This window comes from Callorhinus ursinus, unplaced genomic scaffold (genome assembly GCF_003265705.2).
Source record: "Callorhinus ursinus isolate GAN/ISIS: 27379988/994484 unplaced genomic scaffold, GSC_fseal_2.0 scaffold13, whole genome shotgun sequence".
Taxonomy (NCBI): Eukaryota; Metazoa; Chordata; class Mammalia; order Carnivora; family Otariidae; genus Callorhinus; species Callorhinus ursinus.
In genome coordinates this window covers 13,509,399-13,527,501 of record NW_027397075.1, presented here as the reverse complement: position 1 = coordinate 13,527,501, position 18,103 = coordinate 13,509,399, and the positions used below count along the sequence as shown (strand labels likewise).

Here is an 18,103-nt window from a genome sequence, read left to right as displayed (position 1 = left end):
TACCAGTTGGGGGGGGGACCCAATGCAGTGCAGGCCCAACCCATGAGCTCAAGCAAGACCCGATCTGAAACTGAGGCTCAGCTGACTAAGCCACCAGGCACCCCTCCTCCTTTCCCCCAAGCTCCCCCGCCCCCCACTGACTTCCTGCTTCTGGCAGCCTCACACAGATTTTGCATTGGGAGCGTCCGGCCGCAAATAGCAGCTGCTGAGGTGGAGCTGAGGGGGGTGGTTCCAGGGCCCCGACCTGAGAACAGAGCAGGAAGGAAGGAGGAAATGGGCCTGGGGCCAGGGACCACAGGCACTCCGCTGGGTCTGAGAAGTATGCTGAGGTGAGAGAGGCATGTGGGGAGGGGCTTGGGAGCCAGGAGGCCTCAAGGACTGGGGGCACTTCTGTGAGTCAGCATTCCCCCCTCTCCTGTCGGCCAGCTTCTTCAGACCCTTTTGGATCATAGGAAATAAATTCTTGATTCTTAGAAAAATCGCCTCCCTGGGGGCCACCTCTGAGTCCAGCAGGAGGCGATAATGGCTGAAGCATACCCTGCTAGCAGCTTCTTGGTGGCCCCGATCATCCTCATGGACCCTGCTTGCTAGCAGCCCCTGCCCTACAGGGGACAGTGTTGGGGGGATCTTCCCCTTGGCCATGTCCTCTCTCCCCACTTCCTGTCAGCATTCAGGTTGTCTTAGATCCTTGCCCTGCATTTTCAAGTGACCTTGTGTCAAAATGCCACTTCTTGTGACTTCTGCACTGATTTCCTTTGAGAAAACCCACCTCCTGTGCTGACCATCAGGGGCTTTTATGAACCCATGGCCCCATCAAAGTCACCGTCATCCAGAGCCTAGACAACTTCCAGGCTCTTCTCATTGGTCTCCCTGCTCTTGCCTCTTTCAAGCCAAATCTACCTAGCACCAAGGTCAAAACAACTTCATTGCAAAATGAAGTAACTCCCTGCTTAAAACCCTCCCCTCTTCCCATCATAAATATACTCTGACTGGGGTGCCTGGGTGGCTTGGTCGGTTAAGCGTCTGCCTTCGGCTCAGGTCATGATCCCGGGGTCCTGGGATCGAGCCCCGCATCAGGCTCCCTGCTTGGTGGGGAGTCTGCTTCTCTCTCTCCCACTCCCCCTGCTTGTGTTCCCTCTCTTGCTGTCTCTCTCTCTGTCAAATAAATAAAATTTTTAAAATAAATAAATAAATAAATAAATAAACTCTGACCTTGGCCTCTAAGGCTGTCTGTATCATCAGGTTCCTTTTTTTTTTTTTTTTTAAGATTTTATTTATTTATTTGAGAGAGAGAGAAACAGCATGAGAGGGGAAAGGGTCAGAGGGAGAAGCAGGCTCCCCACTGAGCCAGGAGCCTGATGTGGGACTCGATCCCAGGACTCGGGGATCATGACCTGAGCCGAAGGCAGTCGCTTAACCAACTGAGCCACCCAGGCGTCCTGTATCATCAGGTTCCTACAGAGCTCCCTCAGGGACTGTATTCTTCAGCTGCCTGCTCAGCAGCTCAGGGCCTTTGCACATGCTGTTTCCTCTGCCAGGGATGCCCTTCCCCCAGTTCTTCTGTGGTTGCCTCTCCCTTCTGTTTCAGGCCTTGTTCTCCTCAATAGCGCAGCACATTCCCTAGTACACAGTAGGTGCTCAAGAAATAATAAAGCCCTCAAATGCTGTGGGTTCTCCCAACTCCTTACTCTCAACTTTAGTTGACTAAGAAAATTATCTTCTTGAAATTTTCTGCTCTGGGGTCTTCCACGAGTCTAATTTGTTCTGTGACATCCAGTGACTCTCTGTACCCTACCTGATCTTCCTCCCAACCCCCAAAAGCATAGAGCTTCCCCAGGCTCAGAGCTTCCCACTCAGTTGTGCCCAAGAGCCATCTCTACTTTCCCACATTTGTGAGTGGATTTTCCCCAAGTCCCGTGAGCGCTTGTTGACTAGTTCACTTCATGTTCACAAGCATCTGCTAAACAGCAATTACGTGTCAGGTTGGAGGGACAAAAACAACTTAGAAAAAAAAGTGTGGATATAAAAAGCCACAGACAGAAGCAGGAAGAGCATGTGTGTCTTCTGCAGCTGAGGGGGCCTGTTTTCTTTCCTGTGGTCTTAACAGAAGTCACATGATTTTAAATCTGTCTATTAGTTGGGAAAAAAACAATCTGTCTTCCAGAATAGAGAAGAGGCCAAAATTGCCTGGTAGGTAGAAGGTGTGGAAATCAGCCAAACCAGCTTTGGGTTTACAGGATTATGGGTCATTAAGGGGTCTCGAGCCCACAATCCAACTTGGCCATCAAGCAGGTTTCATTTCATCTGCTAACATCTTCAAGTTGAACTAGTTACCTACATTCCAAAAACAAGGTTTCCCATAAGAACCCAGAATCTGGGAATTTAAATTTTATTCCATTTTAATTAATTCAAACAGCCACATACGGCCAGAGGATACTGTATTGGACAGCAGAGATTAGGGGCAGACTCCAGAGAAGGAAAAATTCCAGGGTGGCATTCCGTGGCCTTACAGCTGGCTCCGATAGTTGGCACCCCTCTGCCACCCCCCCAACTCTAGGCCTTTCCGGGGTGTATGTGTGTGGGCGGGGCTCTCTCTGGACCTGCTCCTATCTAGAGTACTGTGGAAGGAGCTGGGGTAGGGAAGGGAAAAGGCATCCCTGTCACAGTGCTGAGGGTAACAGCGTTTGGGTGGATCTCAAAAAAATTAGAAGAGTGGTTTTTCAAGCAGGCCATTTTACTTTAGGTACTTTGAAATATACCCCTGAGGCCAGGGAGATGCCTGGGGCGGCGCGGGGGGGGGGGGGGCGGGGGGGGGGCGGGCGTACTAACACGCAGGGTTGGTGGAGTCAGCGGGAGGCCGGTGGAGTGGGGGACCGCGACGTCCTCTGCAGGCCACCGGGGAGAGGCGCGCAGGGCAGGCCCGGCGGAACCCAGGTGAGGCTAGTACAGGGTCTCGCGGGCGTGGGTTCTCAGGTGCCGCAGCAGGTGCGAGTTGCGGCTGAAGCTGCGGCCACACTGTGCGCACGAGTAGGGCCTGGCCCCGGTGTGCACCAGCATGTGGCGCAGCAGATTACAGCTGCGGCTGAAGCTCTTGCCGCACTCCCGGCACTCCTGGGGGGGCTCGGCCTGCCGGGACGCCGCCTCGTTCCCGGCCCCCGCGTGGGTGGCCAGGTGCCGCTGCAGGTGCGCGTTGCGCCGGAAGCTGCGGCCGCACGTCGGGCAGCCGTAGGGCCGCTCGCCAGTGTGGCTGCGGCGGTGGCGGGCCAGGTTGGAGCTGTTGCGGAAGCGGTAGCCGCAGGTGTCGCAGGCGTGGGGCTTCTCCCCGGTGTGGATGCGCTGGTGGCGCGCCAGGTGGGCGCTCTGGCTGAAGCCTTCGCCGCACTCGCTGCAGCGGCAGGGCTTCTCGCCCGTGTGGCTGCGCCGGTGGCGGGCAAGGTCCTGTGTCTGGCTGAAGGTCTTGCCGCACTGGGTGCAATGGTGGGGCCTCGGGCCGCCGTGGGTCAGGAGGTGGCGGGCGAGACCCGCCCGGCGCACGAAGCGCTTGCCGCAGTGAGGGCAGCTGTAGGGCTTCTCGCCCGTGTGTACCCGCTGGTGGCAGACCAGCTGGGAGCTCTGGCTGAAGCTGCGGCCGCAGACCTGGCAGGAGAAGGGCCGCTCGCCCGTGTGCACGCGCCGGTGGGCCCCCAGGTGCTCGCTGCGCCGGAATGCCTTGCCACAGTCACCGCACACGTAAGGCCTGCGCTCGGGGCCTGGGCGCAGGCTGCCCGAGCACTCAGAGCACTGGTGGCCCTTGTCCTTGGCGTGGATCCGCAGGTGGCGCTTGAGGCTGGAGCGGCGCTGGAAGGTTTGGCCACAGTGAGAGCACAGGACCACGGCCAGCTCGCGTGCTTCGCTCTTGGTCTCAGGGACGCACGGGGACTTTTGGTCCTGGGCGTGCGCCAGCAGGTGCTGCATGAGGTTGGCCCGGCGCTGGAAGCCCTGACCGCACTCGGCACACAGAAAGGCGGGCTCAGAGGAGTGAGTCTGAAGGTGTTTGTTCAGATGTGAGCTCTGGCGGAAGCGGTGGCCGCAGAGGTGGCAGGCATGTGGCCGCTCGTCCGTGTGCGTGCGCATGTGCAGCTTGAGGATGGAACTCCGGCCGAAGCTCTTCCCGCAGCACTGGCAGGGAAAGGCCCGAGCGCCGGGGTGAGACCGCAGCTGGTGGGCCTCCAGGCAGGCCAGCTCTCGGAAGCTCACCCCGCAGTCTGTGCAGATGAATTCCATCCCTGGCTCCGACCTGGGCATCTCCCCAGCCACTTTGACCTCCAGAATATCACTCCTGCCGGGAGGGGACCCTCCTTCACCAGAGCCACTCACTTCTGGGCCCGGCCCCAGCACCTGAAGGTGGGGCTCTTCTGCCACCCCAGCACCATCTGCCCCAGACTCTGTGGAGACGGCAGCAGGCCAGGCCACCCCTTTGGGCTCCTCTTTAAACTCCTCATCTGCGGTTCTGTTTTCAAATCCTGGGAAAGAAGCAGAAAAGAGGGATGGGCAGGCGTATTCTTAGAGGCTCCCAGGAATCGCCCAGAACCTCAACGCCTCAAAGCAGAAAGAAACCCGGGGTTCCTGCAAAGCTGGTGGGTGGGTAGAGAGGGAGGGTAAAAACCAGACAACATAGAATTTACCACAGTAACAGCTTTCCCTTTTTTTTTTTTTTAATTTTTAAGTAGGTTCCATGCCCAGTGTGGAGCCCAAACTGGGCCTTGAACTCACAAACCTGAGATCAAGACCTGAGCTGAAATCAAGAGTTGAAAGCTTAACCTGCTGAGCCAGCCAGGTACCCCAATGACCACCCATTTTAAAAGCTCAAAGTTAATGGGGTTGATGATTAGATCAGACTCAATGAGCCTTTAAAATAAATGAATGAATGACTGAACAAAGGAAGAAAGGAATGAATCCTCATCAAGATAGCCCATTTTTATATATTTTTAAGATTTTATTTCTTTATTTGAGAGAGAGAGAGATCGCCCAAGTGCATGTGCATGCGCTAGTAGGAGGAGGGCAGAGGGAGAAGCAGACTCCCCCATGAGCAGGGAGCCTGAGGCGGGGCTTGATCCGGGGACCCTGGGATCATGACCTGAGCGGAAGGCAGACGCTTAAACGACTGAACCACCCAGCTGACCCCACATAGCCCATTTTTAGCCAAAGAGGCCAAAAGTCAGGTAGGATCTGAGCCTCAGGGACCATTCTTGAAACACAAAGAGCCTTCAGTGGTAATAAGCGGGAAGGGCCTCTTACCCAGAGGGTGCGTGGGCCAAGCCTTCTTTGCTGGGACATCTTCAAAGGTCAGGGACTCCTGTAACAAAAGGAAGGGCAGAGACCCTCAGTGAGAGAGGGTCTCCCTATGTCCTGAGGGGGATGATGAGCTTTTAAGGTTTAAATGAAGGAAGACATGAATTCACTACAATTGCAGAGGCGGAGAACATCCAGGGCAGAACATTCTGAAATGAGGGTACTAGTCCAGCTCACCAGCACAGCTGCCAGCTCCTGATCTCGGGAGTTTTCCTCCAGCCATAGGACAGGGCCCTGGGGGACTGACAGTATGGGGCGGGGGAGAGAGCTGTTAGAAGCCAGACTTACCCTCCACGTAGCTACAGGGGGTACACCCATTGCCGGGGCCCCAAGAGAGACATTGGCTCTCTCCCATCCCCGTCAAAGAGGGAGGCTGCCTACTTCTCAGCCCACCCTCCACCCTCACATACCGTGCCTCCCAGCTCCCACCTTCCCGGGGTACCAACTCCTCACCAGTCTCTTGCAGGGCCTGGAACGTCCTCTTGGGACCTGGGCTCAGTGGCTGCTTTGCACTTGGTGGATGTCTCCAGGTCTCCAGCTCAGCGGGCTTGGAAGGCCCTGGCTGGGATGGCAGGGGTTCCTTCGGTGCCTCCAGGGCTGGAGGTCCTTCTGAGGGCAGTTCCTTTTTGGGGCTGTGACTGGAGACCTGGGAAGAGCCCCCCTGTTCCTCCAAAGTGATGTCTGCCCGGGGACAATTCTTACCAGTATTAAAACTAAAATCCTGTTCAAAATACATCTATGTTAGGCGACGGACAGGACGGGGCGATAGTCCAAGGGAAACGCGACCAGGGAAACGCGACCAAGGAAAGGTGAGAGTCGGCGGAGTTAGGAGGTTAAAAAGGAAATTATTGCAGGGAGGGAAATGGAGTGATTTCTTCATGGGGCACTGAAGTCCCTGTCTCCCTACCTGCTGTCCAGCCCACCTGGCCACCACCCTCTTACCAGGGGCCCCACGGCGCTGGACTCCCTCTGGATGCCCTCCAGCAGCAGCACCACCTCCTCGCCGTCCCTGAGCTGCTGGCCCTGCAGCCGAGCCAGGAGGTGGGGGGGCAGCACGCTCAGGAACTGCTCCAGCACCAGCAGCTCCAGGATCTGCTTCTTGGTGTGCATAGCTGGCCTCAGCCAGTGGTTGCAGAGCTCCCGAAGCCGGCTCAGGGACGCCCTCGGCCCCATGTCCTCCTGATATTGGAAGCATCTGAAGAGCTGGTGAGCCACCTCAGGCCGGGGCCTGGCCTGTGCATGCCTGATGTCCTCCTGACCAGGAGCCTCCTCTTCCTCCAGTTTGACTGCTCCAAGCTGCTCTGGCTCTTGGGCAGCCGGGACGGGCTCTTCAAGCATCCTTCAGCTTGGGGGGTGGCTCGCTGCAGCAGGTCCCACTCTTGGGTCTCTCCCTCTCTGCTCCCACACCTGTGGTGTTAAGAAATGCCTAAGATGTGGCCTCCAGAGGAAGCACTTCTCTCACTGGTCATGGGTAAGGTCTCAGAGAGCAGGACAGCCCATGGCCCCAGCCTGACCAAAACACTAAAAGGCAGAGAAAACTGATAGTTCTGTCTTTTCGTCCCTTCCTGCAGCATTTAGAACTTCACCCCAGGGATCAAAATTGGCATTCCTGAGACAGGACGGCTGTTTCCCTGCCTCTTGATGCTGTGCCGTGGGGAGTGTGCGGCATCACCAAAGATGCGCGTTGCCATAAATATTTCATGGCAATGCAATCCAGCTCTGCTTTATTTTTTTTTAAAGATTTTATTTATTTATTTGACAGAGAGACAGAACAGAAGTAGGCAGAGTGGCAGGCAGAGACGGAGGGAGAAGCAGGCTCCCCACTGAGCAGGGAGCCCGATGTGGGGCTCGATCCCAGGACCCTGTCATGACCTGAGCCGAAGGCAGACACTTAACCGACTGAGCCACCCAGGCGCCCCAATCCAGCTCTACTTTAGACCCAACTTTGCATTGCAAGGAATAAGAACAGGTGGGGGTGGGGGTGTGGTGGATAAGAGTGATGGTGTTTAAGGTACAAATTTGTAACCAGGAGTAAATAATCCACAGAGATCTAATGCATAATATAATGAACACATTCAATAATAGCGTACTATAATTATGTAATGTGATAAATATCACTCCACTGGCAATCATGTTACAATATATGAATGTACCAAAGTAACATGCTGTACACCTTTAAGGTATACAATGTTACATGTAAAATTTATTCAATAAAAAAAAAAAAGAACGGGAGCCTCCGTGGTGCAGTCGGTTGGGCGCCTGACTCTCAGTTTGAGCTCAGGTCATGGTCTTTAGGTGGTGGAATGGAACACTGGGTGGGGCTCAGCACTTGTCCCAGAGTCAGCTTGGGATTCTCTCTCCCTCTCCCTCTGCCTCTCCCACTTGTGCTCTTTCTCTCTTTAGAATAAATAAATAAATAAATCTTAAGAACAAACAAGTGAAATGATCCCTCAAAGAAACAGTGGAACAAACTGCAAATTCAGAATATTCCGGCAAACAACTGGCCCAGTTTCTTCGGTGTTATTTTAACAAGCGCCTGTAGGGGGAGCATTGCCCTAGAGGAAACTAACAGCCACACAAGCAAATGAATGAACTTTGATTGGAGCCGGATGTTTTTATTTTATTTTAAAAAATATTTTATTTAGGGTCCCTGGGTGGCTCAGTTGGTTAAGCGACTGCCTTCGGCTCAGGTCATGATCCTGGAGTCCCGGGATGGAGTCCCGCATTGGGCTCCCTGCTCAGCAGGGAGTCTGCTTCTTCCTCTGACCCTACCCCCTCTCATGTGCTCTCTCTCTCTCTCTCTCAAATAAATAAATAAAATCTTTAAAAAAATATTTTATTTAGGGGTGCCTAAGTGATTTAGCTGGTTAAGTATTTGCCTTCAGCTCAGGTCATGATCCCAGGGTGCTGGGATTGAGCCCCCCCCCCCAGCTCCCTGTTCAGTGGGGAGCCTGCTTCTCTTTCTCCCTCTCAAATAAATAAATAAATAAAATCTTTTTTAAAAATTAAAAAATGTTATTTGTTTGAGAGAGAGAGAGCATGAGCGGGGGGAGGGGCAGAGGGAGCTCTAACTGAGCCACTCAGGTGCCCCCTTTGTGCTGTTCTTTCAGTGTCTCTGAAAAATTGACAATTTTGAAGATAATAGGTGTGCATGTGTCGGCAAGGGTGGGGGGAGCTCATGCATGTGATTTCTCCTTGACCAGACATTCTGACTCTCACTTTATGGCTCTGGAGGTGGTTCTCAGTAGTCAAGGCCAAGGCCACCCAGGTGGTCAGTGCAGGGCTGAGCACCCACCTGGTGTTCCAATCTCATTTCCCAGGGTTCCACCAGAGACAGAGGCCAGGATGAGCCAGAGAGTGGGGAGAGGTGGGTGGGTCTCCAGATGAGAGACCAAGACTAAAGCTTACAACTGGCAGCAATTTGTGACAGATATGTTCCCAAGGCCGACCAAAGTGGCTCTGCCCACTTCAGAGGCCTCTAGTGGGTACACTCTTGGGAGCTGGGTGATGGGCAGGAGAGGCCCTTGTTTCTCTTTCTTTCCTATTTCTTTCTTTTTTTTAATTCTGGATTCTTCCTGGGTCTACCTCTCTGGAAAGTATCCACCCCCAAGTAGCAATAAAAAGCTTTAACTGGCCACCAGGGGGCAATGGTTTCACACACAGACGACCTCCCAAGCTCACTTCCCAAGTGCCTACCAGCCCCTCTCCTGCCAGAGAGTTAAGGGGCTACTCACTCTTTCCTTGTGGGGCCGCCCAGATCTACCAACAGGGAGATGCCCCAAGTTCAGCCTCACCCAGAGGACTCAGTTCAGTCCTTCAGCACAACTCAGAGGGCTTTCATCGTCCTGACTAGGCCAGCACTTTTGCTCCAGAGTTTTGAGGCACATTTATATTTTAATTTGGGCCAAAATTACTTTATGGAAACAAAAACCCAAGCTCCAACATTTGTCTGCCCTCCCTGCTCTCTGACCTCAAAGCTACAAATGAGCTTCTCCCCAGTCTGTCCCCTGACCCACACCCCATGGACATCCCAAGCAAGGGCAAGGGAAAAATGGCTCTCGCATCACTCTGCACCACATAAAGGGAGTAGAGCAGTGCTGGGCACCTGGACGACAGCACGTGGTGGGCGTGCGGGAGTGTTAGCAATCGCAGTTCTCATTCTTACTTAGCAACAACACAAATGACCACAGCTAACAGTCGGTCCCATCACTTACCCATTTTACAGCTGAGGACAACAAGGCTCAGAGGTACAGACACTTGCCAAGGAGGTAACCCAGCCTTGGCAATGCCGCCAGGGAGAAGTCAGCCTGGCCAAGAGCTTTGGGCAGTTTATTGAGACCCCCTTGTTGCGGGGCTAGGGGGCTCCCTGAGGCTCCTGTTCAGTTGGGGGGAATGAGGTGTGGCAGAACAGAGGAAAGTGGGTTTTAAACCTGGCTGGTCACTTCCCACCTGAGGAGGAGGATTGATGGGGATGCTGAAGACCAGGCTTCCATCCTGGACACCTGACCAGGCTGGCGCTCATCTCTCCAGCCAGCCTCCCCCTTCCTGCTTCTCCCCAGTCTCCCGCCCAGCCGCCCAGCTGCCCAGCCGCGGAGCCAACATTCTTTCCCGCATTTGGCATCTGACCCCACATGGGGCACTTTCCACCCCTTGGCGGCTCTCTGCAGGGACTCCACCACTCACCAGCAACCTGTCTCTCCCTGTCCACTGTCGTGCTGTGCCACAACCATGGTTGAGTGTCTCTCTCCCCTTGGCAAGTAGGAACCCTGTCTTGTTCAAAATGGTTCCCCTAGCTCTTGAAGGGGCTTCAGTGTTTGTTAGTAGAAATAACAAAATGAGAATGATAATGCCTACCTGGAAGGTGTGCTTACTGAGGAATGCATGCAAAAATGTCTGGTGCAGAAAAGCTCTCTGATAAGTGTTCAGGAAAATGGGCTTTTGTTTCATTGTTTTGGCAGCATGAGCAAAATAATAGAACCAATCACGGGTAATCAGTCACCTTGTAATAATAGCTGGTAGGTATTGAGTGCTAGTATGTATGGGCTCTCTGCTCAGGGTTGCTTAATCCCACCCCAGCCCACGTGGTAAATTATAATTTCTCCACTTGACAAGGGTAAAGACCACGCTCCGGGAGGATGGGTGACTTGCTCAAGGTCACACCAGGTGGAGCCAAGATTTTTTTAAGGTAAGAACACTGATCTTGACCACTATGCAAAAAAGCTCAGAAACAGAAAAGGACCCAATTTCTCTCCCTCCCTGTGCAATTTGCCTAGTTTTAGCCAGAATATCCCAGCGCGAATCGGAGGGAAAAAAATGAGATTCTGAAGTCTAGCCCTTGGGCCTAGACACACACAGGGGTGCCCGGAACCTCCAGGTGAGGTCTTGCCAAAAGGTTTGAAAGAGATGGAATTTAAGGGAAGTTGGCCTAAGAGTCTCTCCCTCCCCCCTCAGTCTTCAGGACAAAAGCTCCGTTCATATGCACATCTGTGGGGGGTGGGAGGCTCTTCAGCCACCCTATCTGGAGCCCAGAGAGGTGGGGAGGCAATGGCTGGACCTGCCCAGGGTGGAGGTGCTGCCACAAGACCCACGCAGACAGCAGGAGAGCCCAGAGCCAGGATCCTCAGCCAGGAACCCTCCCTTTCTCCCTGGACATGGCTGGCAGGAGATTGGCTGGCTTGTTTCTGTTGGCCAGGCTCCCTTCCCGGTGCTGGGGTGAGTCGGTGAGGCCGGCCGGTCCACCTGGGGACACATGGAGCCTGCCTTACCCTCCCCAGTGGGTGCAGCAAGCCCATGCTACAGGAAGTCCCACCAGCCTCCTTGATGACCCCATAGCTACAGGTCCGCAGAGCTGGCTGGCACTGGGCTCCCAGCATAGACGACCCACATCCTCCCAAGACTTCTTTCCAGCTTCCTAATCCCCCATCCCATCGCTGAGGCCCGGGTCCCCCTTTTCCCTCTGAGCTGCTAGGAACTCCTTAGGTCTGTCCTGGCAGCCTTCACCCCAGGCTTCCCTGCAACTCACCACTCGGGGTCCCCACTCCAGAGATGGAAGTGCTAGGGGTTCTTTGAGGGCCCCAGGGCCAGAGTCAGCCTCGACCAGACTGGGAAAGGACTCCGGGAAAACTGAACAGGAAGTTCCCTGCTCTAGTCCCATCCAGGTAATGAGGGGGCTTCCTCGAGTTAACCCTTAACCTCCCAGTTTGGGAGTGGGGTGGGGGAGAGGGCGGGGCCAGAGAAATGAGGGCAAAGTGGCTAAGCCAGACTCCAGCCTGGGACCGAGAATGAGAGTCTAACTACCCCTCCAGGTAAGAACTGCTCCCCTCCTAATCAGGACTGTTCCTGTTCTCCTTGTGGGGAGGGGGTCTGTCAGCCGTACTTTCTGGGGAGACCGGAGCTGCCATTTTAAAAGGCCTATTGTGCGCTGGGCTCTTTGCTAGCATTTCATTCATGCGACAGATCTCTGCCAAGGGCCTGCTATGTGCCAGGCACAGTTGCAGGTGCTGAGGTGAACAGGAGCAGGCCCCGACCTCAGACGGCTTACACGCAGGTGTGCTGGAGCTGTCCCGGGGTAAGAAAACAACATGACCACGTGACGGGGGAAGAAAGCGCGCCATCAACACCACCTAAGATCTTCCCAAGAATCTTGCCTGGTGGCTTTTGTCCCAGCTTTCCCAAAGAGGAAGCAGGGACTTCCGGGAGGGGATGTGACCTCCCCACTGGCCTTGAGCCCTACTCTACCTCTAAAGTCAAGCCTTTCCCTTTGCTCTGAGGTGTCTTTTTGGGTCGTGCCCTTGGCTGGCCGCAGCCCGTAGGGCGCTTTCCTCGGGAGAAACTGCGGTTCAGAGCCCGCGGGCACTCTCGTGGCACCACCTGTTCCGGGCACCCGGGACACCTGCTCGGTGGCCGGAGGCTCGGCATTGGCCGCCTCTCGGCCTAGGCCCGTTGATCGGTCGGGGCCAGACCCTGCGCTCGCTCTGGCTCTTCTGCCGCGTCCTTGTCTCCCTGTACGTGGTACCTGGGCTTATCTTGTTCCTTTATTTTCATTGTCTAGTGTGGGCCTCCCTGGACCGCAAGCTCCCTGTGGACAGCGGTGTTTCCCTTGTCTGCGCCGCATCCTCCACACCTAGCCCAGAGCTGACATGTGTCAAGACGGACGGAACGGCTTAGGAGCCGGCCCGCGAGGCCCACCGCCCTCAGAGGTGTGCAGCGCGCCGGGCGCCCAGAGCTCAGCGGCAGCGGCTGCGAAACCCCACCTACCCGACCGGGCTTGGTCACCAGACCCCGAGGCGGGGCCTGGAAACCCCCTCCCCTGGGCGGGGCCCGGCAACCTCCTCTTCTGGGCGGAGCCTGGGACCTCCACCCCTCGGGCGGCGGCGCCTCCCGCACGCGCAGGTCTGGATTCCTCCCCGCAGCCCCCGCCCCCAAGCCTGACCGGCTCCCCGGGGGCTGTGACCTTGTGGAGGACGTGGCCACGTCTGAGCCCTGGGAGGGGGGACGGCTGCGCTGCGGGCCACGGGGCCTGTACGGCTACGGTGGAGGGGACCTGCTGGAACGTGCGCTCTCCGGGTAAGGATCGGAGTCCGCAGTGAGGGCCTGGGGGAGCTGGCTGAGAGCGCGGCGGGAAGGCTCGGGGTTCCGCTGTTAGCACTGATTTCCAGGCCTTTGACTCAGAAGTGATATCTTTTCTGGAAAAGTGTCAGAAAAGCAGAGACCGGCTTGGCCAAACCACCAGAAACAGCATCCAGGCAGAAGGGCTTGGCGCCCGCATTGAAACAAGACTAACACTAGCTTTTGGTCTCCTTCATTCCTAAACCTCTGCCCGGGCTTTGCTTGGCCAAAAACCCTGCTCCTGGCCCACCGCCTGCGTGCACCCCTCATTCATTCGGGAAAGGTTTGCTTCCCTCCTGTGCGTCTGGCGCTGTCTCTGCCCCGGGAACCCAGTGCTGCGCCGGACAAGTGCTGCCCCCGTGAGGCTTAATCTGGGCAGCCAGGTCACCAAACCTGGGATTCCTTTTTTTTTTTTTTTTAAGATTTTATTTATTTATTTGAGAGAGAAAGAGCACAAGCAGGGAGCCCAACTTGGGGCTGAATCCCGGAACCCTGGGATCCTGACCTGAGCCGAAGGCAGGGGCTTAACCAACTGAGCCACCCAGGTGCCCCTGGGGATTCCTTTTGACTTCTTTTTTTAAAAATTTTTTATTGTTATGTTAATCACCATATATTACGTCATTAGTTTTTGATGTAATGTTCCATGATTCATTGTTTGTTCATAACACCCAGTGCTCCATGCAGAATGTGCCCTCTTTAATACCCATCACCAGGCTAACCCATCCCCGTACCCTTTTGACTTCTATTAACTAAACTGACTTTGCAGAGAAAGGCTTAATGAACAGTTATGTCCCTTCCAATTCTTCCTGATCTTTGTAAATACACTCCCCTCTCCCAGTGGTACCCGCTAAAGATGAAAATTCTTTTTTTTTTTAAGATTTTATTTATTTATTTGAGAGAGAGAGAATGAGAGATAGAGAGCATGAGAGGGAAGAGGGTCAGAGGGAGAAGCAGACTCCCTGCTGCGCAGGGAGCCTGATGTGGGACTCGATCCTGGGACTCCAGGATCATGACCTGAGCCGAAGGCAGTCGCTTAACCAACTGAGCCACCCAGGCGCCCTAAAGATGAAAATTCTTGTGAAGTTGCTGGATTGTTACTTATTTCCACAAGTGATAAACACACCTCCAAAGGAGAGACTTTTAATAATAATCTACCTATTTGGGGTATATTTCAATACCTCCTAAAATTATTTTTGAAAATGCACACAAACTATTCTAGATGTTACCTTACAATTTTTTTTTGAAGTATCTGGTGTCAAAAAAAAAAAAAAAAGGAAGAAATCTATTTTTGTTTTTGTTTTCTGATTTAATAATTCTTTAATTTTTGTAAAGATTTTATTTATTTATTTGACAGAGAGAGAATGTGAGAGAGAGAGAGAGTGTGTGTGCACAAGCAGGGGGACTGGCAGGCAGAGCCCCTAAAATAAAAAACTTAATTAAAAAAAAAAGAATTATTAGGGATGCCTGGGTGGCTCAGTTGGTTGAGCGACTGCCTTCGGCTCAGGTCATGATCCCGGAATGCTGGGATGGAGTCCCACATCAGGCGCTCTGCTCAGCGGGGAGTCTGCTGCTTCCTCTGACCCTACACCCTCTTGGGCTCTCTCTCCCTCTCACTGTCTCTCACTCTCTCTCAAATAAATAAATAAATAATCTTTAAAAAATAAAAACTTAAACAATTTTAAAAAAGAATTATTAGGGATGCCTGGGTGGCTCAGTAGGTTAAATGTCTGCCTTCGGCTCAGGTTATGATCGCAGGGTCCTGGGATCAAGTCCCGCATTGAGCCCCACATCAGGCTCCTTGCTTAGCAGGGAGCCTGCTTCTCCCTCTCCCTCTGCCTGCCGCTCCCCTGCTTGTGCTCTCTCTCTCTCTCTCTCTGTCAAATAAATAAAATCTTTAAAAAATTTTTTTAAAAATAGTTTTAAAAAGTTTTTGTTTTAATTCCAGCATAGTTAACACGCAGTGTTATATTAGTTTCAGGTGTACAACAACTTTACTTATCAAATGTGAAGACATTTTTTAAGTCTAGTGTCAGCCAGTTAGAGCACCTGACTGATGGCAGTCTTCCTCTCTCCTCTTTGATCTTTCCAGAGATGACAAAAGAAAGACAAGTTTTCCTGTATTTTCTGTTTCCATAGGATTCACCCATTCAGAATAATTCAGGGCAAAGGGAGAAATCCTTCTCCAGCTCTGGGAGAGATTACTATAAAGATCTCTGTTATCTATTATTAAATAGCCTCTGGTTATTCCAGCGGCTCAAATGCCTGTCTCTAAGTCGTGTTAAGTAGCATCTTTACCTGCAGCTGAGACCCCAGCATTTTCCTGTGGTGCTTGCAGTGAAGGACTGCAGGGTGTGGAGGGCGCAGCCGTCACTGAGGACCAGCCCTGGGACAGACACGGGGGGATGTTGAGAACATGAGGTGAGCCTTGGGCCCGACCCCGTACTTCTCTGGTGTCTGTAAAATCGCTCCCCCCACCCCAAGCCTCTGGTCTGTCTCATTGGCTCCAGAGGCCTGAGCTGCAGCCTCAGCTTTGCCATTTGCCACTATCCGTGTGCCTTCAGCATCATTTAATGGAATCCATTCTCTCCGCTGCTCAAAGCTCCTCTATGGTTTCCCACTGCACCTTTGAGCTACATGCAGACAGCTCACCCCCGGCGCCCACCCGCAGTCATGTCTTCTGCTCTCTTCCTTTGCCCACCAGTCTCTGAGCACACCAGCTCCATCCTCCTCACTGCCCTGGCCTGGAAGGGATGCTCTCGCCCCCACCCCTGCTTCATTCGGAAATGCCCACCAGTGATGTCAGTCTCCTTGTGGAGGCTGCGTCTGCCCATTCTTGTGACAGTGTCCCCTCTGTCACCTCTCTGTCCATGCTTGTTCCCTTCTCACATGTGCCACAGTCTAATTCACTTGTCGCTTTTTTGTTTGCTTGGCTTTCGTCTGTCCCTGCACCAGATGGTCAGCCACAGAGCATGTCTCCGTGGGTCGCTGGTTCCCGGTGGACCTCTCAGTGGGTTTGATCTTCTCCTTCCTTCCTTATTGTCTGTCTTCTCTTTCTCCATTTCTCCCAAAGTCTCTGCTCATCAGCCTCCTGCACCAGCCTCACCTGTGAGCATTTACTGAGCAGTACGTGTTGGCACCCGCGAGGCTCTGGCCTGGGGGCCTCCAGTGATCCTTGCCTCTCGTTGGTCTCACCCTTGTGTAACCCACTCCCTTTGTGTGGGGGCTGGATTTAGTGATTCACTTCTTTTTTTTTTTTAAGATTTTATTTGTCAGAGAGCGAGAGAACAAGCGGGGGGACTGGCCGACAGAGCAGGCAGAGCGAGAAGCAGGCCTCCCACCGAGCAGGGAGCCCGATGTGGGACTCGATCCCAGGACCCTGGGATCATGACCTGAACTGAAGGCAGATGCCCAACCGGCTGAACCCCACAGGCGTCTTGTGATTCACTTCTAATGAGCAGAATTGAGTAGGAGCAGAGGCGTGTCACTTCTGAGATTAGGTTGTAAACAGACTGTGATTTCTCGGCGGCCCTCACGCGCTCCAGATCTTGCTGGCTCACCCTGGGGGAACCATGTCTGAGGAGAGGCCCTTGTGGTGAGGGACGAAGGCCAGTCAACTTGGACTCTCTCCCACAGTCAAATGGATGACTTGACCACGGCTATTGACCTTGAGCTTGAGGAGCTAGAGGCACCCAGCTAAGCCCTGTAGGGTACAGAAACCATGAGATAATAAGTATTTATTTTAAGCTACAATGTTTTGGGATCTTGGTTACACAGCAATAAGTAACTAATATACCTCCCTTGCTGGTTTCATAGCTGCCTCCATAACCATTCTCAGTGCCAATATCCCTGTATTTATATTTTCTTTCTCGACTCTTTGCCCTTGATGTTGCCACCTGGATATCTCATAAATGCCCCAGAGTCTTTGTGTTCAAGACCAAGCTCACGCAGCCCCTTGCAAGCTCCACGGCAGTGGCTCAGTTGCCGTTGCCCGCTGCGTCCCCAGTGCCCGGCACGTAGCAAATCCTCACTACATGTGTCTCCAGTGAGTCCTCCACATCAAATCTCTGTGCCTCTGATATTCTCTAGTCTGGTAAACATGTCACTCAAGCCAGAAATTGGGATTTATCCCTGATCCCCCGCTTTACCTCATTCTCACATCTCGTCAGTCTCCCAGTTCCGTAGGGTTAATATCCTAATATTTTACAAATCTGCCTATTTCTGTACTTCCACTGCTTGTCATCCAAGTCCAGGCCACCATCGTCACCTGCCAAGGCCATAGCAATGGCCTCACTGGTTTTTCTCTTTTTTAAAAGACTTTATTTATTTATTTGACACACACAGAAAGAGAGCACACGCAGGGGGAGTGGCAGGCAGAGGTTGAGGCGAAGCAGACTCTCCACTGAGGAGGGACCCCAACGTGGGGCTCCATCCCAGGACCCTGGGATCATGACCTGAGCAGAAGGGCCAACTTGTAACCAACTGAGCCACCCAGGCGCCCCACTCGTTTCTCTTTATTCACATTTTTTTTTAAACAAAAGTTTTAGGTGTAACATACAGAAATGTACACAAACCAAGAATGCAGAGTACCATGAATTTCCACCCAAGTGAGGACAGCCATTGCATTCCTGGCCTACTCTGGTGCCCCCTTCTGGTCATGTCCCTCCCCCATAATCACCATCTTAACTTCCCAACTATAGCAGATACATTTGGTCTGGGTTTGAACTTCATGTAAATGAAGTCACAGAATAGGATTTTTTGAAAAAGATTTTATTTCTTATTTCTTTTTTTTTTTCAAGATATTTAACTTAGTTATTTGAGAGAGAGCAAGCGAGAGTACGAGCAGGGGGTGGAGAGGGAGAGGCTGACTTCCCATTGAGCAGGGAGCCCAACGTGGGTCTTCATCCCAGGACCCCAGGATCATGACCTGAGCTGAAGGCAGACACTTAGTCAACTGAGCCACCCCAGGTGCCCCTAAGATTTATTTTTAAGTAATCTCTAAACCCAAGGTAGGGCTCAAACACACAACCCCAAGATCAAGAGTTGCATGCCGTACAGTCTGAGCCAGTCAGGCACCCCAAGGAATTCTTCATCTTGCTTACCCCATAGTGGGAGACCCAATCCATGTGTTGCTTGTTTCCTGAATGGTGTTCCTTGTCGCATTATT

General features: G+C 53.1%; 2 protein-coding genes across 8 annotated transcripts in view; one reads left to right on the top strand and one right to left on the bottom strand.

Annotated features, from left to right (window-relative positions):
* Positions 1-2,820: 2,820 nt before the first annotated feature.
* Positions 2,821-6,669, bottom strand: ZSCAN10 (zinc finger and SCAN domain containing 10). Of its 2 annotated transcripts, XM_025877316.2 has the most exons (5): positions 6,274-6,669; positions 5,785-6,052; positions 5,509-5,573; positions 5,278-5,335; positions 2,821-4,502 (listed from the first exon to the last, which is right to left on the bottom strand). In XM_025877316.2, the coding sequence occupies exons 1-5, from the start codon at positions 6,667-6,669 to the stop codon at positions 2,941-2,943; spliced, it is 2,349 nt and encodes a 782-aa protein (XP_025733101.1). In that variant the 3' UTR covers positions 2,821-2,940. The 2 variants fall into 2 exon arrangements, with proteins under 2 accessions (XP_025733101.1, XP_025733102.1); XM_025877317.2 differs by lacking the exon at positions 5,785-6,052 and having other exon boundaries at positions 6,274-6,556.
* The window catches only part of LOC112828375 (zinc finger protein 213-like), a 44,345-nt gene continuing 29,213 nt past the window's right edge, over positions 2,972-18,103 (top strand). For 2 of the 6 annotated variants that reach the window (XM_073899623.1, XM_073899621.1), the window contains exon 1: positions 11,548-12,897. The gene's annotated coding sequence lies outside the window, so the exon portion shown is untranslated. Of the gene's footprint in view, positions 12,898-15,240; positions 15,358-18,103 lie in introns of all 6 variants that reach the window. The other 4 variants (XM_025877382.2, XM_073899624.1, XM_025877383.2 and 1 more) reach the window with 4 other exon arrangements.

Excerpts from the sequence above, each read along its gene's own strand:
- ZSCAN10 (XM_025877316.2), bottom strand. The coding sequence starts at position 6,669 with ATGCTTGAAGAGCCCGTCCCGGCTGCCCAAGAGCCAGAGCAGCTTGGA. Across the intron at positions 6,053-6,273 it reads CCAGCGCCGTGGGGCCCCTG|GATTTTAGTTTTAATACTGG; the intron begins GTAAGAGGGTGG and ends TATTTTGAACAG. Across the intron at positions 4,503-5,277 it reads TTGGCCCACGCACCCTCTGG|GATTTGAAAACAGAACCGCA; the intron begins GTAAGAGGCCCT and ends CTTCTTTCCCAG.